This window comes from Mauremys reevesii, linkage group 21 (genome assembly GCF_016161935.1).
Source record: "Mauremys reevesii isolate NIE-2019 linkage group 21, ASM1616193v1, whole genome shotgun sequence".
Classification (NCBI taxonomy): domain Eukaryota; kingdom Metazoa; phylum Chordata; order Testudines; family Geoemydidae; genus Mauremys; species Mauremys reevesii.
In genome coordinates this window covers 13,244,109-13,271,269 of record NC_052643.1, presented here as the reverse complement: position 1 = coordinate 13,271,269, position 27,161 = coordinate 13,244,109, and the positions used below count along the sequence as shown (strand labels likewise).

At 46.3% G+C, this 27,161-nt stretch overlaps 1 protein-coding gene across 5 annotated transcripts in view; it reads left to right on the top strand.

Annotated features, from left to right (window-relative positions):
• DVL1 (dishevelled segment polarity protein 1) overlaps positions 1–27,161 on the top strand; it is a 168,514-nt gene that overhangs the window by 44,342 nt on the left and 97,011 nt on the right. For all 5 annotated transcript variants that reach the window (XM_039508676.1, XM_039508677.1, XM_039508680.1 and 2 more), the window contains exon 2: positions 25,729–25,798. In XM_039508676.1, the coding sequence (XP_039364610.1) occupies positions 25,729–25,798 (70 nt within the window). The remainder of the gene's footprint in view (positions 1–25,728; positions 25,799–27,161) is intronic.

The window sequence follows — 27,161 nt, the reverse complement described above, 5'->3', positions numbered from 1 at the left end:
TTGTACTCAGCTAATTTATTGGGAGTCCGAATCCAGGCTGTCCATCAGTTTAATAGCAGCGTGTCTTGGTTGATGACTTAGTTCCCTCACTTACCAATCTCACTCTAACCCTGGTTTGAGCCGCTGTTGATTGCACGGGCTCTAAAGGCTCGTATTTCACAACAATTGTGCTCACTCCTTAGCAATCTGTTTTTCTGAGTTGAAACTGAAACTGAGGGCTGGCCTGAACTACAAAATTGGGTTGGCTTAACTGCATCACTCAGGGCGGTGGAAAAAATCCACCTCCTTTGCAATGGAGTTAAGCTGACCTCAGCCCCGGTGTAGGCACTGCTCGGTTGGTGGAAGAATTCTTCCATCAGTCTAGCTACCAAAGAGGTGGATTTATGTCCGTGGGGGAAGAACCCCTTCTGTTGCTCTAGTAAGAGTCTATACTATGGCAGTGCCTGACCCATAATCTCAACTCTTTTTAGTTAGCAGGTTCGGGGTGTTGCGTTAGATTCCCCATGTGCACGTGCCCAGAGAATGTCAGTGTGTGTTCAGTGATCTTGATTCACTGCCTGGGCCAATGGGAACTGTTGCATCCTGTGGGGGATTAAACCCTAGAGGAACACCGCAGTGTTAAGTAGCAACCAAGACTCTGTGAAAGTTTCCCCAGTAGAGGCCATCCGTGCCATGCACTGAATCTGGCTCCAAAGAGAGAGGCCTCCAACACATGAGCTAACAGACTGGGGTCTAGCCCTCAGCCGCCAGCGTGTGTGGTGTTGGTAACTTATATAGTGATGGTGCTTATTGCTTGCAGAACATGAATTCGTTACAGCATACGCCGAACTGCCAAATGCCTGTACGCTGAGTTGTGCTGGTGGAAGCTGAGGTCATGTGCCAGCCGACCTGATGAACTCAATTGTCTCCACTACATCAGTGACCTTGAATGATGCGATTTGATCTGTAGACAAATAACTTCGAGAGAGACCCTGTCAATAATAAAATAATGTGAAAGGTTTCTGTGTCGGGACCCTACTAAACCAATACTCTTACAACCACCCCCAGATGGATGATTTTCCACATCCCAAATGTTTGAGTCTGTGAGCATCAGGGCCACTTGGCTGCGGTGTGTAGTTTTCCATGTGGCTGACTTGGCGTTCAGATCTCTCAGCTAGTAATCATTGGAACTGGCTAGTTGATAGTATTTTCTGTAAGGCATTGGCCATGGTGGCTATCTTTTTAATTTGGCCTGGATATGGAATTTTAGTCAAGTCATTAAGTAACGTGAGAAGAAACACTTCAAAGACTAATTGGAGTCAGTGCCCATCTTGGTGTGTCTGTGTGTGTGTTTTAACATTTGACGTTTTTCATTTCTTGGGTGGTTTTGAGTAAAATATATATGATGGAATTGAGATGTTTTTGGCATCTGATATGGTGACAGAGTTATGCTCGTGACATTTTTATTGCTAATGAATTAATACTTGCTGTGTATTGAAAGATGGCTAGAGTAGCGAGCGATACCCCGTGGGTGCATAGGACGGATGAGACTAACTCTTAACTTTATGTTGCATTTCATTAAGAAACCAATTCCCTCTTTATGGGTAACATCTGGTTGCAAAGGCAGCCTGTGCCCTTGTTTTTCCTCCATTTCCTTGTGTAGGAAATAGGAGGGCTCAGTTTTAAATGGTCCATATGTCTTGTGTTGGCCCACTTCGTTGAGGGGGGAGGGGGGACTTTGCCCCATGTAATGCTCACCTGTAGATCTCCAAGCACCTTGCAATGGGAGTTAGCCCCATAAATACCTGTGCTGCAGTTTACAAAGGACGGTCCATGTCTCATGGTACCTGTAGTGAGACCTAAACCCATTGCATGTGAGAGATTTTTGTTGACAGCTATTTTAAAATTCTTTTTGGGCCAGGAGCAAGAAAATAAAATCACCGTCATGTTCCATATTGTATGGTGGGGGGGAGGAGAAGGTTTGCTGAAGATATCTCAGAATATACCATCCTCTGACATCACCGATACCATCAGCCCGGACTTTTAGCCAATAGAATTGGATGGCACAGACCGGTTAGTGGGTCATTTCGCTCCCAAGTCTCCATTGTCAATTTAGCATAAGCCATGCTAATATGGTTAAGTGTGGCTCTGTCCCCCTCTAGTGGCTAGACAACATGGAGGTTAATGGAGCTGCTACTGGGTTTGAGCAAATAGACCTGATCCTTTAGGTCAGGCAGTGGGAGAACATGCTTTGAAAGCCAGAGTTCAAATGAACCCGACGGGGGCCATTATTACATTGGCTTTGCAGTGCACCTTGACTAGTACTTACCTCCACAATCCTGAATGAACATTCATTCTACCTTTTCACCACGCTGACCGTGGAATAAATACCAAATTCCTTAACGTGGGCACCCGCCAAACATTGGCATCTAAATTGCTCTCACAAAGTACAGTATGTACACGCAGACACGTAATTGCTTTAGTGAATGGGAACTTGTGTAACCCACACACCTCCTGGGTGTGGTGTTCTGTCCCATCTAGTGGTATTGAGACCACTTAAAGATAAAACGAGTTTGCTCTACAGCCTTAGCTAAGAGCCAGTTGGCTTTTAGCTCATGCGGTAAAGTCTCATGCACTAAGCTGAAAAGGTCGCTGGTTCAATCCTTCCTGCTGATGACTGGCATCTGTTGGCATTACACTTGCACACACAGGTGTCCTGTTACATATATGAATTCAAATGTTGGCAGCATAGTTTTAGGTGCAAAGAACTGAAAAGATATCTCTGAAGTGCAGTTTCCATTAGAGATGTGACTGTAAAAATGGCCCCTTCTAACTCGGCAGATCTTGGGTCTAAGTCTTTGCTTTATTACCTGTCATGAAATTTGTACTGATGTCATTAACGCCACAATGCTACACTGGAGAGGAACACTGAAATGAATGCTCTGGTTTCAGAATGATTGCACCATGGTTACCAGTGACAGTAAAGCAAATGGAACGAGACTGAAGGAACACGATTTTAGAGATTTTTTTTCCTCCCCTTTAACACAGAAAATGGATTCTTAAGGTTGCAATATGTGACTGGTATTATTGCCTTTGAAAATAGATTGCTTGACAACCAATAAGCCAAAGTGCTGGTGACAGCCTTTGCATGCACAAATCTAGCTCTTCTGCTGAATTCTAAAGGCAAGACGTGAGACCGTGTGACTCTGAATTGCTTTGGCATAGAAACTAAGGATGCTATTGAATGCCAGATGCTTGTTTTCTGGTTTTTCTGTATATGTGTGATGCTATTGGGGTTGTCAATGTGTCTGCATGTTGCTGTTCCAGCTGGGAAGATCTAGGAGCGCTGGTCTTGCAGCCCTTGCTGTGTGGTGGTTGCAGTTAGATGTAAGTACGTGCCGACCTTCCCACTAAAAGTATTCAGTCCTGGGGGGGACTTACAAATTGCATATTCACCCTGTGTTAATCTTGCTATACAACAATGGATTAATTGAAGCAGGAAATAACAATCCCGCCCCCACCTGGCTCTCGGACACTGCTTTGGCCATTTTAAAAGGTGAGCAAATTACAAAGACAACAGACATTTGCGGCCTCCAGGTATTGTCTCTCCTTATTGTTGTTTGACATTTTGAATAATAATGAGCCATTATTCATTAACATCGGTGGGAATTTGACTGAGTAGGGACGTGTAGGATAGCAAACTTGCGGCAATGCTTTACATGTCTGTGGCATCTTTCTTGGAGCACTTTCTGACAGTTCACTAAGAATCATGGGAAGGTACGGTACTGGTATGGGGATAATGATGCTTTTTACTCTCAAATGCTTTGAGAGTGTCTGTATTCACCCGTTGTATGCAGTGGTGTTGTATCTCAGTCTTGGTCCCAGGATATGAGAGAGACAAGGTGGGTGAGGTAATGTTTTGTATTGGTCAACTTCTGTTGGTGAGAGAGGCAAGCTTTCGAGCTTACACAGAGCCCAGACTTGAAGGGTTAAATTCCTCCCTGTGCAGAAGGCTAGTATGACACCTATGCATTGCTAAGTCTGACTTAGGTGGAGCTGGGAGCTTGCCCTGGGTCTTGGCAAAAGGGTGAGTTGTTGTGTCTTAAGAAGCTAGTTGTAGTATTGGAAAGGCTGAAGCACTGACAAAATGGCTGATTATGGTCACCCAGTGAGTGCGAGAGCCGCAAAGAGACCAAGGAGTCCTGCCTCCAGTCTCCTGTTCCAACCACCAGACCAATTCCACGGCGCATGTTGATGTGAACACACACACGCTTTGCCCCTTAATTCCGAGTTTGCTGCTCCCCACCCCACTTGTCAGCACGTAGCGTTTGCGTGTGAACGGTGCACCTGGTCACCATGCCCGCTCTTGGCACTGTGTGCTGCAGGTCCTGTGATTCACCCTGCTGTCTCCACACACAGCATTCAGCTCCGCCACTGAAGACCAGGTCTGCAGTGCTGGGCGAGATGCACCTGTACTGCTGCTGCATGCGGTGGGAACACGCATCCTCTCCTCCTCCTCCTCTGATTCACAGGGAGTGTGAATCTGCTGGAGCTACCAGCGAGGGGACTTCATCTTGTCTTGACCCAGAGAGGCAGGTGCTTTGGCGATGGAGGCTCTGAGTTCAGTCCCCAGTGATGATGGTTGTTAATGGGGCTTTTCGATACCCAGTACCATAGTGGAGGGGCTGCTTAAGAGTTCTGTATGGCATCTCCCCTGGGGACAGTGTGAGTTCTGTAAAGTCTAGGGTCCCTGATGGCGCTTTTACATTCTTTTCTCAGTAATCTATAATGGGATGACCCCCCCCCCCACTGATGGCGCTGACTGTTACGGGTGCCTTGCGCTGAGGGGGGGGAGGGGCGTGATGCCATTTGAATAGGCAGTTGCTCTACAAACAGGATAAATCTTTGAGGTGGAAACAACATGGCAGGTGATTTGGCCAGGCCCTCTGGGAGCTGGGCAGGTTTCTTTGCCACTCGCTGATGGGATCTGGAGCCACTTTTGATTAGTGAAAGCATCTGAACTGTGCCCTTTGTTCCCCACCGAGGCTCAGCTGGGAGAACAAAACTTCAAGTGCATATTAAAAGCAGCAGCACCTTGGTGAATTAGTACACGGTTCTTTGTATGCAAAGGTCAAGACATGGGCTCAGCCTACAGAGGCTTTTTTAACTGGCTGCTTCTCTGCCTTGACTTTGTGTGACTGTTGCCTGTAAGTGCTATTTGGAGAGTTTGCCACTCTGGTGTTTTGAAGATAATTGCACCCTGGGGAAAACAGAATCGGAGCCAGCCATTTCAAATGGGCATTCAAGCACCACCTCGCTGTCTGCTGCAGTCTCCCTTTGCAGTTTCCTTCTAGGCTCTTTCCTAGGAAAACGTATTCCATTTTTTAATGAGTTGTTAATCTAGAATGTGGTCAAAACCCTGGAGTGGGACTCGGGTACTGGATTCAGTTCTTGATTCTGCCGCTTTGGGCAAGTAGCTTTGCCACTGTGGACTTAGTTTCCCTATCTGTGCAATGGGGATAAATTCATGCATGATTGGGAGGCACTTGATACTACGGTGATGGAAGGGCCCCAGAGGCACCCAGATAGGATACATTAGATTAGACTTGTTACTCTTCAGGTAGCAGTTCCAATTCAGATTTTATTTCACTCCAGCTGTAAAATGCTTAAATTCTTTCCTTCAATTTGTTTTGCAAAAGAATTCTTCCAGGCAAAGTGCATGCTGTGCCGGGGGAAAAACCTGGCTCCCCCCTGCACAGATGTATGATCATTCACCATCCCGTTCATTTGCCATTTGCAAATGTTTGTTCACAAGAATGGTCACGAGAGTGAGTGTTTCAAATTCACTTTAGAATCCACATTAAGGGTGTGTCTACACTGTACACTAAGCCCAGGCTCTGATTTAGGTTTGAGCCCAAGGGCCCCTTCCATTCAGACACAAGGATTAATCTGACTTGGGTCAGCAAGCACTCAGGACTGGGGTCCTAGAATCCTGGTGGGGGAGGGTCACAGTGACTTTGGGTCCTCACACTGTCATTTCCAGTGTGAACACAGCTCTCACCACAGACCTGAGTCAGAAGGTCTATGTAGTGCAGTAGGGATGTGTTAGCACTGCCGAGAGACTTGGGTGCAGCAATTGTAAGCCCGGATTACAATGCAGTGTGGACACTGAATCGCAGGCTCGGAAACCGCAGATCCAGGTCCCGCAGATCGAGTTTACACTGCCGTGTAGATACACCGTAGAATAGATGTTTTCAGCTGCCATTCTGAAAACATCCTGTCAGAGCTGAAAAAGAGAGGATATGAATTAGCTGGACCAGTTACAAGGCTATAAATTGCAGCTATCACTTTGAGTAGTTGCTAATAGTTAACAATCAGCTTATAGGCAGAAGTATGTTCGTATAAACCATTAATCACATTTTGAATGCAAGCTTTCTGCAAACAGCCTTTGCTGTCTGTTCACGTGTCCATAAGCACCGGCGATAAATTCATTAAATGTACAGTTTGCTGTGAACAGTTTCCCAGTTCTACTCCAAACCCTTGCAGAGAGCATTGGTTAGATCAGGACTCCTGGGTTCTACTCCTACCTCTGCCATGTGCTGTTGTGGGTTCGCTTGGCTCTACCATAATAACAGGGCACTTAGTTCTTAACGGGTGCTTTTCATCCATGGATTTCAAAGTGCTTTGTGAAGGTGGGTAAGCAGCATTTTCCCCTCTCTGTGGCTAGGGCAAGTGAAACACAGAGGTGAAGTGACTTGGCCACCATGTCCCGGAAGGTCAGTGTCAGAGCTGTGGCTAGAAGTCATCTTCTAGTCGAGGGACTGGGCTGCCTCCCAGCAGAGCCATTGACATGGCAGAGGGTGACGTGCCCATTGGCCAGTGGGATATTGCTGCAGAGAATTTTCTGAAAACTGTGGCTCATCACAGATGCTTTTGCAGCTGAATCTTTGGGAGCTAGTGTAAATTGCAGTGGATAGGCCCCAAGACCCAGTGCTCAGCAGAGCGGTGTTCGAGTCTCTGCTCTCACAGACTCCCTGGATGACCTTAAGCAAGTCACTTCACTTCTCCTTATCTCTGCTTCCGTGTCTTCCGTAGACTGTACGCTATGCAGAGCAGGGATGGTCACTCCCCCGTATGCGTACACATTGCCTAGCACAATGGGACCCTGAGCTCAGTAGCCCTATAATGATGGCAGGAGTCCATAACGAGCGGTGGGCTTTTCCTCACTGCAGACCAATGGTTAGGTCTCTCTGCAGGCTCAGGGCAAGGGGAATATTGACTCGCCCAGCCAACATTGCAACATGCGTTCTAGCAGGAGCTGCATCTGGAATAAATGACACACAGCACAGAAATACCAAGTCACCCCCAGCACCGTAACTGAAGAGTGAAATTTGAGGAATGGTGGATTCTTTAAAGATTTTTTTTTTTTTAAATGCCGTGCCTGGAAAGTTTGCAAGTTGTGGTTTTCTTTTGGGCTCACGCTGGCGGCCCAGGCAGTCATTGCACACATTTGGTATGAGCAACTTCAATAGCTATCCGGGCAGTGGTTGCTGACATGTTTTGTACCACTTTTCATTTTTATCAGGCGCCTTCAGATCAGCCTTTCTGGTGTGGAGCGAGTAGTGAAAGATAAATTATGCAGTCATGTTTGATGAGGCTTAAAAGATGCTGCAGTAAATCTTCTTTTATTTATGATCTGCCAAAACAGTTGGCTCAAGGAGACTGGGCCCCTCCCCTCCCTTTTTTTTCTTTTTAAATTAAAAGCTTTTTGTGAAAATGGAGAACATGTATATTTCAGATCCAGCCCTGAGTTACGTTGCATTTTTACCGTCGGGGTCATTAATAACATTTTTGTTTAATTTATGTATGTATCTTTAGGTAGCATATTTTGGAGGGGAAGGTAGGGCTTCTTGTTTTGGTTTTGTTTTTAAATCTTCTTTCATAAGAGACTGTTGGTTTAAATTATTAAAACCATCTTTAAAATTCCCCAGTGCATAGCAGCAGATGCCACCGACATTGCGGGCTGAGCTATTACCCTCTCTTTTGATGTCTTCTGCTTCAGAGGTAGTTTGTTTGTTTTGACCATGTTTATTATGGTAGCGCCAACCAAGATCAGGACCCCATGGGGTTAGGTGCTGTACAGACACCGACTAAGAGATCGTCCCTGCCCCAAAGAGTTCACAATCTAAATAGACAAGGCAGGTGAAGAATGAGGGAGAGACTGATTTATCCCCAGCTCATCGGTGGTGCTATTGAGATACAAATGAGCTGGCCAAGGTCACACAAGGAGTCTGGTGTAGCTAGGAACTGAACCCAGATCTCTTGAGACCAATATACTTCCTTAACCACAAAGTCACCATTTACCTCTCTGAACAATTAAATTTAGAGAGAAATGGGAAAGGAGATGTAATACAGCATGGGTTTACCAAAGTTAGACCACAACAGACTAACCTGAGATCCTTCTTTCAGCAAATAACTGTTTTAAGATAAGGGAAGTGCTTTATATTTAATATATTTAGACTTCAGTAAAGCATTTGACATGGTACCACATGGGAAATCATTAGTTAAATTAGGGAAGATGAGGCTCACTGTAAGATGGGAAGAAGTTGAAGGTTGTGCTGAAAAGTGAATTATCGGACTGAAGGGCGATTACTGGTGGAGCTCCCCAAGGATCAGTCTTGGGACCAGTCTTACTTAATATGTGTATTAATGATGCTGGCACAAACTGTAGGAGTGTGCTAACAAAATGTGGTGGTGATACAAAGATGGGAGGCATTGTCAATATAGAGGAGGATCGGAATATTATACAGGAAAATCTAGGTGACATTGAAAACTGGAGTGACCGAAATGAGATGCAGTTCAATAGCGCAAAGTGCAAGGTCATGCACTTGAGGACTAACCATAAGAATTTCGGTTCCAAGGTGGGGGCTCATCAGTTGGAAGTGCAGAAGGGAAGAGACATGGTTGTTTTAGTCAATAGAGGTTGACTATGAACCACCAATGTAATGTAGCTGTGAAAAGGGCAAGTGTGATTCTAGGATGTATTAGGTGAGCTATTTCCAGTAGAGAGAGAGAGAGAGAAGTATTAATGCATTTGTACAAGGCGTTAGTAAAACCTCATTTGGAATACCACGTACAGTTCTGGTCACCCATGTTCAAGAAAGATGAGTATAAATTGGAACAGGTGCAGTGAAGAGCTACTAGGATGATCAGGGGACTGGAGACCTGTCTTATGAGAGGACACTGGAAGGGCTTGGCTAGTTGAGTCTCACAAAAAGAAGTCTGAGAAGGGGATATGATTGCTTTCTATAAATACATTTTGAGGGGGGGGGGATAAATAACCTTAAGTAGCTCTTCACACTCCCTGGTAAAGAACAATGTTAACACTAGAACAAATGGACGTAAACTGGCCATGAACAAATTCAGGCTGGAAACTAGAAGGTTTCTAACCATCCGAGGAGTGAAGTTCTGGAACCACCTCCCAGTAGGAGTTGGGGGGTGAGTGGGTGGGCAAACAAGTTAATTTTGAGAGACAGCTGAACAAATTTGAGTGCAGGTGTATGATGGGGTTGCTTGTTATGACAGGGACAGGGTTCAACAGCCTTGGGACTTCCGGTTTTTATGTTCTTCACGCTCATGCTTCAGGGTTTCAGCTGGCCACTGGCAGGGAGTCAGGAAGGGATCTGTTTTCTCCCATGTATTCTGGGAGGCTTTTTTAATCTCCTTTCTGTGAAGCATCAGGGATAGCCATGGCTGGAGGTGGGATACTGGGCAGAGTGGGCCAGGGCTGTGAGGTGGCACTGATCAGTCTCTCTCTCAGATGCTTGGCTGGCTGGTTCTTGTTCATATGCTCACGGTCTAGCTGATTGCCATATGTAGGGTTGGGAAGGAATTTTCCCCCTGGGTCAGATTGGCTGTGACCGTGGTTGTTGTTGTTGTTTTTTCTCTTCTTCTTCTTCCTCTGCAGCTTTTGGGTGCAGGTCACAATCCTTTTTTTTGCCGGGATTATCTGGGTATATTTCCTTTAATTATTTCCCTGCCATAGGAGGGTCCGCGGGCACTGGTGCACCTTTTTCCCTCTGACTCTTTGCCTGTGGCACATAATAGTCATGTCCTGTGGGCTGTGATACTTTGGTATCATTCTGGTTATTGGGCTTAGTGTGCTGGCATTGGTGGCCAGTGATATACAGGATGTCAGATGATCTCGTGGTCTTTTCTGGCCTTAGACTCAGTGACTCTATAGGTCAATTCACATGCATCCTGCAGCTGTGCTTTCTGGGTAAGGCTGTTAGTAATAAAGAGCATAAGCCTTCTCTCCAAGCCTGGCTCTTCCTTGGTTTCTCTGGAGGACCTCCCTAGCCCTCTCTGGCCAGAGGGCTACACCCATCTCTTTATTCCAGGTGAATGCTTCTGCCACAGCAGGTCAGCAACGTTTACTCAGCGGACTGATGCAGTGTCCTAACAGGGGGCAGCCAAGAGAAAAGTTTGGCATCTTTATACAAGCTTGTCGATTTCACCATCCAGTTATGTTTCGCTTCCTGTCCTGTCACATGCATGTCCTTGTCTAACCTTTTCTGTTATATTCTGACCCCAAATACTCTTGTCTCCTGACCTCACTTAGGCCCAGTCCTGCAAAGACTTATACGCATGCTTAACTTGACACATGCCAATAATCCAGTTTAAAGTTTGTGTGTTGGGTTGGGTAGGTCAGGGTTGCGTTAGGACTTCTGGATTAGATTCCTCTCCAGTTTTGGCAGTGGAAGTGGTCTGTTCTTGGCAATGTGGCTCAGCTGTAGCCCAGGATTTTGGAAGTCCACCTCTTGCAAGATCAACTTTTGAGAGACTTCTGCCAGGTTGGGTTGAAATCTGACCTTGTGCATTGATTTGACTTTGAGTATCATCAGAACAGAGCCTGTCCCCTTGTCTGTCAAATCAAATCTTGAGCTGCAGCCTAAACTTAATCAAGATCCACACACCACTTCTTTATTTCATATAATTTCTTAGTGCCCCATGTGAGCGTTGTGCTGTATGATATGTGAACGGTGCCCGAGAAATAACAGGATCCCTGCCCCAGAGAAGCTTTAATCTCAAGGGTACGAAACTGTGCTGTACCATCATGCAGTGCAAAGGCAGAGCAGTGTGTGGTTTGCATTGCTGGATGTATCGCGGAACTGGTGGATTTTTCATAAGTGGTTCTGAAGGAGGAGAGGGAGAAGCAAGTGCCGTATTCAGTAACGGTATCATTCCTTTTGTTCACTATTCTATCACTCTCTGCTAATGCAGCAATGCTTGCACTTCGCTCAGCCGGGCACCCTCTGACTCGCACCCCCAGTGGAAGCGCCTGATGCCTCTCAGATGAGGTTTTTTCCATTTTGAAATGATGTCAGAATGAAATTCCCATGTGTTGGTTCCTTCCTTGTGCTACTAAAACCACCCTAGATTATTACAACTGAAAGAGGTTTTAGAAATGGAATTTACTTTGCTCCATTCGTGCAGCCTGTTCACTTTATTCTGGTCTGCATTCAGTGAAACTGGGGTGCTCTGTGTCACTTTCTGTCTTATAATTACTGTTGCATTGAGAGTCTCAGGCCCTCGCAAGATGCTATGGTGTTTAGGTTTCCTGTGCGACAGGGGATTGTTTGTTTAAATAAAAAAAATGATTTACCTGAACTGTGTCTTTTTTAGAAAAAGAAAAGCTTTCTGTTTGTGTTAGGTTTTGTAAAACTGTGTGTGTGTGTGTGTGTGTGTGTGTGTGTGTGATGTCAGAAATATTTTGGGAGGTAGCCTGGTCTAGTGACTAAGCCACTCACCTGGGAACAGGCTATCTGCATTTTAACCACCTACGCCATTGATTGACTGACGGCATGATCTTAAGTGTGTTGCATTCTATGCTTCAACTTCTTGAGCTATGAAATGTGGATAATGGCATAGGTGCTGGAAGAAGGAGGGTTGGGGGTGCTGCCACACCTCCTGGCTTGAAGTGGTTTCCATTACATAGACTCAGGGTTTACAGTTTGGTTCAATGGCTCTCACCACCCCCACTATACAAGTTGTTCCAGCAGCCCTGGATAATGGTACTTCTCCACTTTGGCAAAGTGCTTCGAGATCTGCAGATAAAAATCCCTCTGTGCTTAGTATTGGTATTTAATGTCACAGGAAAGTCCTAGTCATGGAGAAAAAAATAATTATCAGCGCTAAAGTCACAATGGAGACAACTTAATTTGTTTCAATAGACGTTTCAGCCAGAGATCAGTCCCCCCACTCCCCCCCGGTGTTTTTAAGGTTTATTGTCTAGAAAATACTTGACTTGCCGGACTGAAGGTTACCCTGTTCCTTAGGGAAGAAATGTGCAGTGGATGAACTAGATATCCCATCTCTAGCATCCATGAAACAACATAAGCGTTATTGGCCTGGGAATAGAGGAGCCGCTCACTGTGGTAGCTGGAGAGAATTGTCCCCAATTAAATGTTTTAAAATCTGTACGAGGGGACTGATGTTAACATAAATGCAATACAAGCTTTAGCCGGAGTAGCAACGTTGAACTGTACATTAGAAATTGCCTTCCAGTGATGTTTGGAGAATCTGGCAAGGGGCAGAGGGCTAGCAGGAAGGGGGCTGGGCTAGATTGGAATGGAAGATCTGGGCTGGGAGCCCAACACAGCTGGTTTGAAACACGTGGAACCGTTTAGCGTGAGTCACCGTGTCAGAGCATTGTGCTCAGTAACAACCAGTGGGGTTATTTTTTGTAATGGTTTTTAGTGCTGGTGAAAGGTGCCAGGCGGAGTGCCTTCCTCCTTACCCCGGCTGCGAATGTACTGTTAAGTCTTACGTGGCAGGGACCACGTTTAACAGAGCTCTGGATTGTCCTTTATCGCTGGTCAATAACGCTTAGCTGTGATAGTGTTTCTCCTCCACTGATCTCCAAGAAAGGTCTGTAGCATCATTCCCATTTTGAAGCTCCTGCTGCTGCATTTCCACTCTGGGTTTTTAGCTGTGTGGCCAGCTCAAAGCTAGCATGGGTGTGCCTACCTGTGCAGCAGTCACACGTCCGGTTGCAGTATAGACCTACCCACTGTCCCCTAAGTAACCTCATTGCTCCCATTATAGGTTTTCCCATCAATTTCTCCTCCTAGGCTGCTTTATACTCTGTGACCCAACTAGGAGCAATGTTTGCTCTTCCCTGAAGAGTGGTCTGATTTTTACATATTGAAATGTTAAGCTTAGGTTAACACCCTGTTACATGCCTTTAATTAGATTCACTCTGTTTCAGAGTTTTTTTGTTTTGATTTAAATACTTTTTTTAACAAGCCACTGAAGCGACCAAAATGATCCACTGTCATCTTGGTCGTTCATGTGTGCCCTGCGGAGATCCTCAACCATCTCTCGCGATAACACGAGCAGTTACTAGCCACGCTGCCTCCTTAATGCAGGAAATTGGGAGGCAGGACTCGGGGGTTCTGCTCCCTGACCGGGCCTTGTTACCTATCCTCAGAAGCGAGTGGTATACAACCTGAAAGGGACGAGTTTCTCTGAGTTTGGAGAAAGCGTCGCCTCGTTTCGTGGGTGCTAATGGTTTTCAGTGGGTAGTTACAGACCTATGTCGGTGTAACGACATTGCTCAAGGGTGTAAAAAATCCACAGCCCTAAGCATCATAGTTATTACGACCTCTTCTGCCCCTCACTCCCCATGTAGACAGCATTATGTCAATGGGAGAACTTCTCCTGTTGTCATAGCTACCACCTCTCAGGGAGGTGGGTTGACTATGCCGATGGGAGAGCACTCTTCCATCAGCATAGGGGCGTTTTCTCGTAAGGCTGTGCCACTGCAGTGCTTTAATGAAGATGGTCTATGTCAATGGGAGAGAGATCTCCTGTCGGCACATTAATCCACCTCCTTGAGAGGTGGTAGCTGCTATGTCAACGGGAAATTCTCCTGTTGACGTAGCGCTGTCTACATGGGGGTGAAGGTCGGTATAACTGTTGCTCAGGGCTGTGGATTTTTCACTCTGATGAGATCCTGACTCTGCTTAAAAGAAGCAGCTTCCCCGAATGCGCAATGCATAAGGTCTGTCCTTGAATTTTTTTTATAGGACCTCTAAGAATGGGTCTAATCAGATATGTTCTCAGGGTGGTCTCTTCATTAACCCCAGACTGGGGAACACCAAGTCCAGAGGCAAGTTTTTAATGTGCTTTATGTCTGGATGATGGCCTCTAGTGGCTGACCCCACAAAGAGGAAAACAGACCTACTATTTCTGTCAGCCGAGGGAACTCACCTTTAGCTCCAGTGGTAGAGGCCTCTGCTTTGGAAGCTGTAGGAAAAGGGTTTTAGTACCAACTTTCTGCTGTTGTGTGTCATTTGTATAGTAATTGTGTTGTGTGCCAATGTGTGTTCATGACTCGTTTATGCAAGTGTTGGTTCATACAGGAGTCTGTATGGAAATGCAAAGTATTGTCGTTCTTTAATTGCTCAAAAAATGGGGCATAGGTTCCGTTCTGGCTCTACTGCATTGAGTGGAAAGATCCCTAGGCCAGGGAGTCATTTGCATGAGCTTTCCACAGAGAGGCACCTGCAGATCTGCCTCTGAAAGCTTCCACAGCTCAACCCCGTTTCCTGCTCGGTAACTCAGCGGGGTGCAGCTGAGATCTAAGGTTTTCCAGCATCATAGAAGGCTGTGGATCTTTTGTGTTGAGCAGGGTCCTTCTGATGCTGCAGTGCAGCATGGTGTTTATCCTGCTTGGCAAAAAGATTCCATCCCTTCTAGTCTATTTCCAGAATAAACACTGTGTCCCAGCCAGATCCCATCGGCTAATTTCGTGGGTGGCATTATTTTTGTGAACTTTTTTTTTTTTTTCTTTTCAAGGAGGGATGGTTAAACAAACATGTTTTTGTGTTGAGGCCGCAGCTATCAAAACTATACTCTTAATTCTCATTAAGAATTCCAACAGAAATGTTAATCAGCTTTGAAAGGGACCTATTTTTAGAGCAGCTGTGTAGAATTCCGTTCGGAGTACTCCCAACCCATCATGTGATCAGTGGGGTGAGATTTTTTTAAAGAGACTCGGAAAGGTTGGCTGCAGCAGCTGTTTGCTACTGGTTTGCCGTGTGCACTCTGACATACGTTCTGTCCTTACAGGACTGACGCGTTCTTTGAACTTTAGAGTGGACCCCCACAACGATGACAGAATCTCCTATCTGTCGGTGCTATGCCCTGCCAGGGAATCTCACGGCAGCCTTGCTGTCTTGCAGTGTTTATAGTCTACATGGGGTCTTAATCCTTGCAGATTGGTCCAACAAGACTGATGTTACCAGGTAATCTGGGTGTTCTGGAGAAACTTTCTGGGCAGATTTAAAGGGGTAATGGCTGATCCTTGGCTGGTGTAAATCAGTGGAGCTCAGTTGACTTCAGTGGAGCAACTCCTATTTCCACAGCTGAGAATCTGGCCCCTAGTTCCATGTTAATGTATATAGCGAAGCAGATTACAGCACAGTTAGGAGGCTTCAAAGCTGCTTGGGGCGAGCTGTAGACTCAAGGGCTGCCAAAACATCTAGTGGGTTAATATAAATAACTTCCGGGCTGGTTTACTTGTTGCAGATTAGCAGACTGTGCTGCTAATTTAAACAGCTGTTTATTTTGCGGGGGGGGAACCCGCTGCTTCATAAGTGGAATCAAAGTGAGCACCCGTGAGAAGCTGCGGCTTGAATTTATGTTGCTAAAATCTGTGCTTCAATGAGCTTGTCTCCAGCTCTGTCATCTTACTGACTCTGAGACAAATTGGCTTTGAATTTAGGACAAATTACCCTGCTGCTTTGCCCTTCTCTCCGGAGTTTCAAGCATTTAATGGCTGAGGCCTGTGAAGTCGGGCAGCCATGAGGCTGGGAAGAGATTTGCCCAAGGTCCCACGTTGGAAGGCTTGAGTCACCTTGTGCAAGGCCTGTGGCCACCTGTGGCTAAGGATGCATCACCCCTGGGTGAGTGCAGACAGTGTTCCCGTCATTGCTGTTGAGAGGAGGCAGCTTGAATTCACAGTCAGGGCTCAGCAGCAGTCACTGCCCAGCCCCGGTGGAACCTGAGTCCATGCACCTGCCCCCCAGAGCCAGAGGAGGTGGGGGGCTGCTCGAAGCCCTACCACTGCCAGTGGAAAGTAGAACCTGAAGTCTGTGTCGGAGCTGGACACAGAGCCTGGCTCTCCTGGGGCCGTGCCGTGCCACCTGGCCATGCCTCCTTGGCCTCAGATTCTGCTGCAAGTCGGAGGGGAGAGAGGGTGGGCACGAGGAGGGTATAGGAACCTAGACGGGCAGGGAAGGGGAGGACTGGGGACTGGTGTGAGGGAAGGAGGGTGGTTTCTGCTACCAGGACTGATGGCTGCATGTATGAATTGGATTTTAAATCTCCTCTCAGTGGAATGCTGGGAAGAACATGGCCCTTGGAGAAGGCACCCTGGAGAAAGTGCCCACTTGCTCTAAGTTTTCCATAGCAGAAGTGCTTGGGGGTTCCAGGGTCCTGGGTTCTGTTCCTGGCTCGGCCGGTGAGTCCCTGCCCCTCTCTGCGCTTCTCTTGACCTACCTGGCGGGTGGGTGGAGAGGTTTAAAAGTTCACCTCTGCTGACAGGTGGCAGGACAGGGCAAAATTATTGTGAATCTAAAATACGGGCGCGAGCGTCTCTCTCCGGCTCACTCTTCCTGAGGCGTGCCCTGCCCCTGCACAGGAAGGGTTGGATGCGCTGCTGGGACACGCTCAGGCCACCTCCACGAGATGATTCCAGGAACCTGGTTGGTTTTTTTACTGCTCACTGTTTTAGTGATGACTGTGCAAGACACACACTGATGGACAGTCCCTGGGCCAGAGAGTTCCCGGCGTGAGGGACACATAGAAGACCTGAAATAAAGAGGAATAGCAGGATCCCAGTCCAGCAATTGCTTGCTCTTAGCAGGAATAAGCACTGCACCTACCTGGCTTCTGTCCGGCTGCAGGGTGTGGCTTAGGTGGCAAATACCCATTCCAGAGTCAGGACTGAGGACCTACTTTTCCAGCTGCCTAGTGGCCCTGGCTTGATGGCTTTCATTATCATAGGGCAGGCTGCGGTGGTGGGGGGAATCCTACTCTCTTCCCCTGCCCCCCATTGTGCAGCTGTCCCCCCCGCCCCCCGACTTAAGGAGTCCTGTCCCAGCTGCTTGGCCGGAGTCCTTTGGCAGATGAGAAGCTGCCCCGTCTCTCTGCTGCTCCTCGCTGTGCCAGCCTCAACCGGGCTCGTCACTCAGGGCCTGATTCTGCAAGTCCCAAGATGCTGAGCCGCTGTTGCGTGTTAGCAAGAGCAGCCTCTAGCGCTCCCCAGGCGTCCTTCTCACGAGCCCTGCACCTCCGCTCTTGTGTAGCCAAGTCGGGCCTTTGACTGATCTGTGCTTTCAAAGAGGTCCCCAAATTGAATAAAAGAACCCGTGTGCTTCATTCTCCTTCCCTTCCTAAGCCCACTGCCACCAGCTCCTGGGCCCCGAGAGCTGCCTCTTCCGCGCAAAGAATGATTTATGAAATTAGTGGTGGCTGCAGCATTTGATATTCTTGGCACTGTTTGCTGCTACCCAGAGCGAGCCGGGAATTACAGCCTGTCATTCTCCTGCCTCGTAGCCTGGGGCCGTATTCGATAGTTCAAGCTGTAGCAGAGCTGGCAGCCCTGCCGCAGCAGATCCTGTGCTAAAGCGCATTGTTTTGGAAGTGGTAGCTTTGATGTCTGTTTTCCAGCAAGCCTACGGCTGAAGCGTTCTGTGCTGAGTAGCAGGGAAATCACATATTCCATGGCTAGCAGGGTCTTTTTAAAGACCACCGAGGCCTTTGGGGAAAAAGTAGCGATTGGGGGGCGTTGAACAACATAACCCGCTGCTTCCTAACATGTGACCCTTACCACACCCCTGAGCTTAGTGGGTGGCCCCAAAAGGTCAGACATTTGAGCCATAGGACTGTAAACCTGAACAGGCTTAAATTTACTTGTGTGAGCAGGTTTGCTGACTTCTCTGGCTCTGCTCACATGAGTAGAATAAACTAGCGCATAAGGATGTGCAGGATTGGGGTATAATTCCCAGTAAATGACATTTCTGTACCAAAAATTGCCATTCTAGTTTAAGATATAGCCGCCAGCATAAAATTATTGCAGCATCTTAAGTCCTGATCCTGCAGCTGGATCCATGAAGAGGATTCAGCAATACACTGAAGCATGTGCTTAAATCCGATTGAATGGGACTAAAGCCATGTGCATAAGGTTAAGCATATGTTTAAATGCTTTGCTGAATTTGGGTTGAGGTCACGGTGGCTCTGTGCCAGCTAGGATGACCAGACAGCAAATGTGAAAAATCAGGAACGGGGGGGGTAATAGGAGCCTATATAAGAAAAAGACCCAGAAATTGGGACTGTCCCTATAAAATTGGGACATCTGGTCACCCTAGTGCCAGCTGTAGGGTCTGCCCATGCGGCTCTGATGGCAAGTTTGGGCAATGGGTTCCTATTCTTGTCCAGATTAAATAGATACTGTCAGATCAAAACTTGGCCCAAATTGTACGGTTTTATTTTAAACAAACTGACTAATAGAAATTTTCGGACTGAAAACTCTGAACATCCAGGCCCCGATTCACCAAAGCATTTAAGCCCTTTCAAAAACTTTAGCACTCATGGTACAAGATCTCAGTATCTTTAAAAACAGAGTGGATTGATTTAAATCACCAATTGTAATCACAATTTAAATCAGTAAGCAGGAAACTTGGTTTAAATAATTGATTTTAATCTTGTTTTGCATTTGTAAGTTTTAGTTTGACTATAGAAACGTTGATTCTCATTGGTTGGTAATTAAAACAAGTTGATTTGCAACTAAATAGAGCCTTCTACACTAAATTTGGTACTTTTTGCTAACCAGGAGGATACATTATATCTCCACACATTTATTTAAGGAATTCTATAGTTTAACTTACATTTATCAGATTCTTAATGTTTACTTTTTTTATTATGGTAGAGAATGATGAATGACTCATTTTTTATTTACTAGATTTTTTTTTTTTTACACTCCATATTAGTGTCAAGCTGCATTGGGATATGAATTATAATTCAATTAAAAATGCACAAGAACAGAACTTTTAAATTTTTTTTAAATAAAACTCCCTTGAATATGCTGGATAAAAAGGGGAATAAAGTAAGCTTGATAAAACATGTTTTATATTTCAAACAAATTTATTAAACAAAGGAAGTATGATCAGTAGTTAGTGAATTGAGCTAATTGTTTCTGGACATCATGTCTTTTCAAGATTTTAGAATTAGTAGATCTCATCCTCACACCTAGTTTTTATTTGTAGCTTAGATGAAGAAAACAAGCTTTCCTGCCTTTTCAGCTCCCAATCAGTTTTCTGAACTGTGACTGAATAGTCATTGAACTAGTCATTGAACTGAATTAGATGAATAAACGGACAGGAAGAAAATATTCTCTTTGCATCTGCAGAAGAGGCTACTGTTGCCAAAAGCTAGTATAGCACTTCAACAAACTCTGGTTCCAGGTGCTTAGCCAGTGACTTCCACCTGTGCAGTGGTCTGATTTTCTTTAAAACGTTGGCAGCAAACGTACTGCTTGGATGTTACTTTTGAAATTTAATTTAAAATATTTTCATAGGTTATAGTAAATTTGGGCCTTGATATAGGTTGTCGTTTCAAATTTAATTTTAAATAGGCTTATTTTTTTTAAAAAAGTATTCAATTTAAATAAAAATCCGAAGAAAAATCAATTTTTATCCACCCTGCTTAACGCCTCCCTCCCGCCAAACAATTTATTCTTCTTTAAAACTTCTCTTCCGCTGGCCTTTTCAGGAACCCCTAGAACTGCCTGCTTTGCCTTGTCGTTTGAGAGCGGTTTCTGATGGATTGCAGCTTTTGAGATAGGGATTGGAGAGTGGTGGGAAAGGTGATGGGATTTCAGAGCTCACACTTTCTTAATCTTAATCTTATTTTATTTAAGTGAGAACTCTCTCTGTAGCCTAAAGCAACAGTCATAAAAACCTAGTTGAATGTGCCCTGCTGAAAGTTGACATCTGTAACTGTTTAGTAGAGCTAGAAGCTGGCTCACTGGGGATTTGTTGCGAACACACAGCTTCAAGGCAATTGCTAATTACTCCCAGTAGTTTGGAACCACTAGTTGATTTAGATACTGCTGTAGTCATCTGGATGACTCTAGAGGTATTGACTGTAGTGTAGTCAACCGTCTCTTCCATCACTGTGGAGTCCAGGCCAGGATTTAGGGAGGCTGTGTGCAGTGCTGTTTAGCAGTACAAGCTATTTTATTTAGCGTGGGAGCTAGGGAGAACCACAGGGTCAATCTGTGTGCCGCAGCCTCGATATAGACCTTGTTGCGTGTGAACCCAGACCAATCTCTTCTCTGCCAAGGGGGAGAGTGCATTGATTACAGGCACTATGGTATTCCTGTGCCTGCCCCAAAGGACATAACTTAGACAAAGGCAACGTTGTTACCCGTTTCCAGACTGTGAGAGCCAGGGAGCCTGACTTGCATGCGGCCTCACAGTCTGTGGCAGAGTTGGGAGTCGACCCCAGATCTCTTGAGCCCCCTTCACCGCAAGGCCGTCCTTCCTCGGTGAGGATTGGGCACATGCTTCTTGAGTTAACTTGGGCAGTCTGTTGGCTCTGGGCAGAAGGCATGAAGAATGTGATGATTTAACATGGCTTTGACCCCAAACCTCATTTCTGGCTGAGTTTTGCTTTGAATCTGAGGGCTTGTTTGAACTCGGCACTCAAGGGGTGAGAAGCCTCGGATGGAAAACGTAAGGGGTAAAAATGTGGAACGAAGCCCTTTGAAAGGAAACCCTGGAACTGAGCCCAGCTTGGGGGGGGTGCATGTCTGTTTTCTTCCTAATAGTGTCACTTGAATGTCTGGTTGGTATTTACTTATTTACAAATCAATCAATCCAGTGGGTGGCCCCGAAGATTGTAAGCAATCTTCTCGCACTGCCCTGTGCTGCTGGGGGGTTGGAACTGTAGAACAAACGCATGCCTTTTGGCATGGCTGTTGCTTTTCATTTCTAGTGTGACGCTGTTTGGAGTGGTTGCTTCTCTTTTAATTGTGAATGCATTGGGGGGAGGGATAGCTCAGTGGTTTGAGCATTGGCCTGCTAAACCCAGGGTTGTGAGCTCAATCCTTGAGGGGGCCACTTAGGGATCTGGAGCAAAATCTTGGTCCTGCTAATGAAGGCAGGGGGCTGGACTTGATGACGTTTCAAGGTCCCTTCCAGTTCTAGAAGATAGGATATCTCCATTAATTTAGTTTAATCCCGTGTCCTCTGTCTCCGCACACTGCTCATGCTGCATCAATGGGAGCTGCATACATGGATTGGGGCTGTGTTACGGGGGTCTGTGTGTGTGGTCAGTGCTCGAATTGGGAGAACTCAGGAGTGAGTAGTAACGGTACCGACCCTGGTGGGTGATTGATTTTTTTTCTCTTGAGTCAGCATGTGAACCAATGCCCCTGCATGGGGTTAGAGGTGAGTCTGTACTGCTGTCTTCAGAGATTCCACAGGCAATTTTTGTAGGAGCAGAGGCCTTAATCCAGGTGTCGTCATGTTCAAATACTAACTTGGGTAATTACATTTTGTCTCCTTAAGGGCCTGATCCAAAGGGTATCTTTTCATTAACTTAAAGGGTTTGGATTGGTCCTAAATCACCCTGCTGGTTGCCCCATAGCTGTTTTGATTGAGATACAGAATTCTTTTCACTTTCATCCCCAACGTACCATGAAGTGTTCCTGCATGCTGTTAAACAGCTGCTGTGCCGCATGCCAGAGGTGGCTGGAATCATTCCTGTTTGTAAAGGATGTTGGGATGACAGTTGCTATGCTGTCACCTGGTGCTTTTAAATGCCGATGCTCTTGCAGAGTGATGCTAGTCCATGTGACTAGATCTCACAGGGCCAAATGCATAGCTAGTACACCTCCATGAACTGCAGAGAGATTGTAGTGGGGGGAATTTGGCCTGCTGTTGGTCTAATGAATTATAACTGTTCTAGATGCTCCTGAATCAAAAATCCAAGGCCACGTTCTGTGCTCTGAACCTTGGCGTGTTGGAAATTCCAACCCTGCCTTGGATTTGAAGTTGGGGCCCCTCTCTGATTATTGCTTTGGGTCCCTCTCTGTTGGGTGTGTATCTGGGGAGGGCGGCGGGGAGTGGGGGTGGGGGAATAGGTGTGCATCTGGTTTTGGGGGGATTTTTTTTTCATGGCCAATTTCCATACGTTATGACCTGCAGTCACGTGACTCCCGACAATTGTGGTTCTGATGCATGATTGCAACGTGTCCAAACTGTGCTGCAAAGATGAACAGGGCGCAGGAGCCTCGTCCGAGTAGCTGGGCTGCGTACTGCAAGGGTGCATGTGGGGGGATGGAGGAGGAACAGCAGCCCTACCGCATCCTCTCTGTGAGGTGAATCCCTGTAGCAATGGATCCTTTGGGCCTTGCTCCAGTTCCCTTAGTCCTGGCACAACCCCTCTCCCCACTGGTACATTGAAACCACACAGGTTTGGGTGCCAGGGATCCTCTGCCCTGGTATAACATTGTCCCATCTCCTCCTGTTCATTCAAATCCTTTCTTCAAACACAATACTCCTTTCCTTGGTAGCCGACCACGGAGCAGAAATGGAGCAGGGAGCGAGCCAGCGGGGGTGGGGGATTGACTGTTACTGGGGCAGAGCAAAGGTGGCTGCAGGTGGAGATGAGGGCCAGCGAGGCAGGACAAAACCGGGATAAAGGCGCAAGAAAGTGGGGAGACCCCGACTGACATCAGGAGTGGAAGTGGAGCTGGACAGCCGGAGTTTAGACAGGCTGAAGGAGAGAGGGAGGGAGAGATCACAGCGGTCAAGGCATGTGGTCCCCAGACGGAAGAGGCGTTCGTTCAAGCAGGCATGAGCCTCGCAGCTGTTCTGAGCCTGCCTTCCCACTAGCAAAGTGTGCCTTTTGTGGAGCGGATCGCTGGGTGGGAGGATGAATGTCGGAGGCTCTGGGAAGACAAATAGATGAGTCAAGTCCCCTTTTCGGTTAAGAGATGTCCAAGGTTTGCTGCTGTTTTATTACACAGCTATAAAGCAGCAATCAAATGAGAGAGAAATAAACGTTCTGTGACAGCGAGCTGAGTTGCTCCTTTTAGAGGAAGCTATTGGGGGAGGCGGGTGTTGTTAATTCAGAGGGTGGGGGTGTCTTTAAGAAAGCAAACTAGAGGCTGCCCCGTGGAAAATGAAATTGACACGCTTCATCTTTTGCTAGCAAACACGCGCCTCCTTCCTATGTAGCTGGCATGGTGTATGGCGGTGCCGTTCCTCCTTTGGGAGTTGAGATGCTTGAATTGGACCTCCTGAAAATAAATGAAATATTGACCCCTTCAGATCTGGGCTCTTGCCTTTGTTCTTGTGCCAGCCTGTGCTGTTAACAGAATGAGGAGCTGAAGGGTAATATCTCTCCCACTGCACCGCCCTGTGGTTCCGGCTGCTGTCTGCAGCAGCCTGCGAGATGGGGCAATGCTCCGTTCTGCTCCCTGGCATTTTCGGAGCTGCATGCAGCTGGTTAACAGTAACTCCTCATGTGTCTCCTTCCGAAGATCACACAGCTTTGGCATCACACTTCTGCAAGGGAACAGAACTCCAAGCTACAGCTGCACCTTGGCGCTCATCCATACCCCCCTTGGGGCAGGCTGCAGCTTTGTGAACACTTCAGAAAGGGGCGGGGGGCAGGGGAAAAGCCAGAGAACTTTGTTACCGGCAAGAGAAAAATGAATGATCCAAGAGTGGAGTGAAGGGTGCTGGAGTTAAGGGGAAGGGACGGCCGTGGGGCAAAGGGGCTGGACTGTGGTGCTGCAGAAGATCTGAGTTTAAAGCCCAGCTCTGCTTCAGACTTACCTGTGTGACCTCAGGGGAGTCCCTTAAAACTAGTCTATTATCCCCATTTCACAGACTGGGATTAAGAATTTCCTCTGGGCTGTCCATCCAAATTGTGAGGTGTTCAGTGTGAACGGTCTGTGTGCGAGCAGCACCTAGCGCAACGGAGCCCTGACCTGGGTTAGCGCCTAGAGCAGGGGTCGGCAGCCTTTCAGCAGCGCTGGGCCGAGTCTTCATTTATTCACTCTCATTTAAGGTTTGGCGTGTCAGTCATACATTTGAAAGTTTTTAGTAGGTCTCTTTCTATAAGTCTATAATATGTAACTAAACTGTTGTATATAAAAGTAAATAAGATTTTTAAAATGTTTAAGAAGCTTCATTTAAAATTCAATTAAAATGCAGAGCCCCCAGGACCCAGGCAGTGTGAGTGCCACTGAAAATCAGCTCGCGTGCCGCCTTGGGCACGTGTGCCATAGGTTGCCTACCCCTGGCCTAGAGGCTGTACTGGAATGGCAAGGCAGGAGTGAGACTCCAGAGTTGAGAAAATGACTGGCGTTCCCTGTGGCAGATGGACAGTCACTGCTGATCACGCTCCACCTGCTGTTTTCAGATGATTTGAAGAACTGGGTTGTAAAACGAGAGAAATGTGACCCATCACATGGTGCATTGCTTTCCTTTATCATTAGCTGTAACAGCTGTACCCCTCACACCCTTCCTCCACCTGCTTCCTTTCTGTTCTTTCCCTCTGCACTTTCTCCTACCCTCTAGAGGGGGCTTGCCTGGTATGGTGCTGGAGACTTACTGATGTTAAAATCAATAGGATCCCACCACCTCTGGGCCTGATTCTGCAGCTTCTGCCTGCACAGAGTTCCATTCTGAAGTCCTTCCAGAGACCTGGAATCTGTTGGTCTTGGCTGTGTCTGTCTACTGTGTCTTTTTTCATACACGTTCCGGTTTTTGTATATAACTTGGGCAGATCAAGAAAGGTGAAAAAAACGAATTGTCCGTGTTCATAACTTTCTGTCTTCGAGTGTCGGAACGGCTGCGGGGTGCAGCAAGGGGGTAGAACAGGGTGCGTACGGAGACTTGAGACTGGAGTAGCTTTTACTTCCAGGTTGTAGTGTAAGTAGTAACTGGAAGTTGATACACTGTTATCAGCTTGGTGGCCTATGTGAAATGAGTCTGGTGTTCTCGGAGCCTGATCCAAAGCACTTTGAAGTCAGTGAAAAGACTTCAGTGGGCTTTGAATCTAACTCTTTATACAGAATCTTGCTTGGTGCTTTTGATTCTCAAAAACCCAACTAAAACTAAAATGTGCGTCTAGCCCTTTGCAGACCTACTGAGATACGTTTATAACTGGCGGCAGTCACACCTTGATGCTCATGTTGGCCTTTTTCCCAGATTCAACAGTCACTAAGATGAAAAGTCCCCAGCTTAAATATCATTTACTGAGACTTCACCTCTGAACATCCTGGACTCCAGAGCCAGAGAGGAGTTGACAGCTTGCCCACCAGACCCATTCACTGACCTGGCCAGCATTTTTTGTCCAGTAGATGAATAACCCTCTTTGGGATGAAATTTATGGCATGCAGAGTAATTGAACAGGAATGCACCAGAACCAGCAGCATTCTCTCTATCGGACTAGATAGCTTAGGAGACGAACAGAGCAAAAAGCATAGGAGTACAATTACGCCTTCTAAAGGACTGGAGCATTACTTACAGTTTATGGTCTTGGTGCTACGTTGGGATGATCAGAGCAAAGAACTGTCTTGATGTCATGGATTAGAACCTGTTAAATGCTGCCCACCTGGATCTGATGTTGATACGAGCTCTTGATGGTTTTATTTTTCAGGGTGGTGAAGGAGGAGATCTCGGATGACAATGCAAAGCTACCGTGCTTCAATGGAAGAGTGGTGTCCTGGGTAGGTTGGTCTGTGTGTCTGTGTACGTGTGCTGCGCGGTGGCTTGCATCTAGATTTAGCTGGTATGTGAGCACAGCAGGGAATTACTGGCCTCGTGCTTACAAACAAACTCAGATTATGGGACAGTGCAGGAGTTTGTCTCTCCCTGCTCCAGTACTCTCTACTTTGTGGTACTGACTCAGATTCTGCCTTTTAAGAATTTGTGCCTTTTGTAAGGGTGTGATCATGCATATTCACATGTGAATAGTTTTACTAACATGAATGATCCCACGGATAGCAGTGGGACTACTTGCTTGAATATAGTTACCTGTGTGCATTATCTTTGTTGAATTGGGCCCAGACTAAGTAAGTAGAATTGAGTGGGTACGTTTCTTTATTTAGGCCACGATTTTCAAAAACAGGGGGCTGGAGTTGGGCATTTAGCTGAATGGCCTGATTTTCAAAAGTGCAGGGTGCCTAGGAACTCAATTGACCCCAATAGCATTCTGCACTGTAAAAATCAGGCTGTTTATGATGCATCTAAATACCCATAATTGAAAATACGGTATTACCCTTAAATTATAAGCTATTTGCATGTAGCTCCTATTTCCAGAAGCATCCAGATTGTCAGTGGAAAGACTTAATTCAGTTTATGAGGATCTCTTTCTTTTGCCTGAGACTACAGACTGCACAAATGCATACTGATTATGTTTTTTATTGTACCTTTGCTCAAAGCCCTGTGATCTGCAAATCTGTTTCCCTGCCCACCCCTAATTTATTTTGGAATGTTTCAAGGTCCACAAGTGTGTGTGGAGGAGAAACAAAATTAAACTTATTTTTGCTGCACGAGAACTTCAAAAATGGTCAAGGAATTTTGTAACACTTTATGTCCCATCCTCCAAAGAGAGCATCGGAGTGAATCTGAATGTAGAGCTCTGGAGTAAATGTTGTATAATTCATAGGAGAGGGATAAATGTGAAATGTGGTGGCATAACAAAAGAATGGGTGCATCCTTTTGTCCATGGTACGTGACTAACAATAGGCAGAGTAAGTCAGTCTGTCTGATTTTTTTGGAGGGGTCAGTTTTAAGCCTGCTTTGATATCCATTGATCTGGAAGATAATTTTTCATTCAAATACATTATTATTTATTTGTTTTATGGTCGTGCCTGGTGGTATCAGACAAGATTTGGGCCCCATCGTCCTAAGCACAATGCATACACCTACGTACACAGAGTAAGAGATGGTCCCTGCCCGAAAGAGCTTACAGTCTTAATAGACAAGCCAGGCAGAGGGTAGGAATGGAGAGCGTCAGAGGGTGAAGTGGCTTTCCCAGAGATATAGAGCAGATCAGTAGCAGAACTGGAAATAGACCCCAGATCTCCT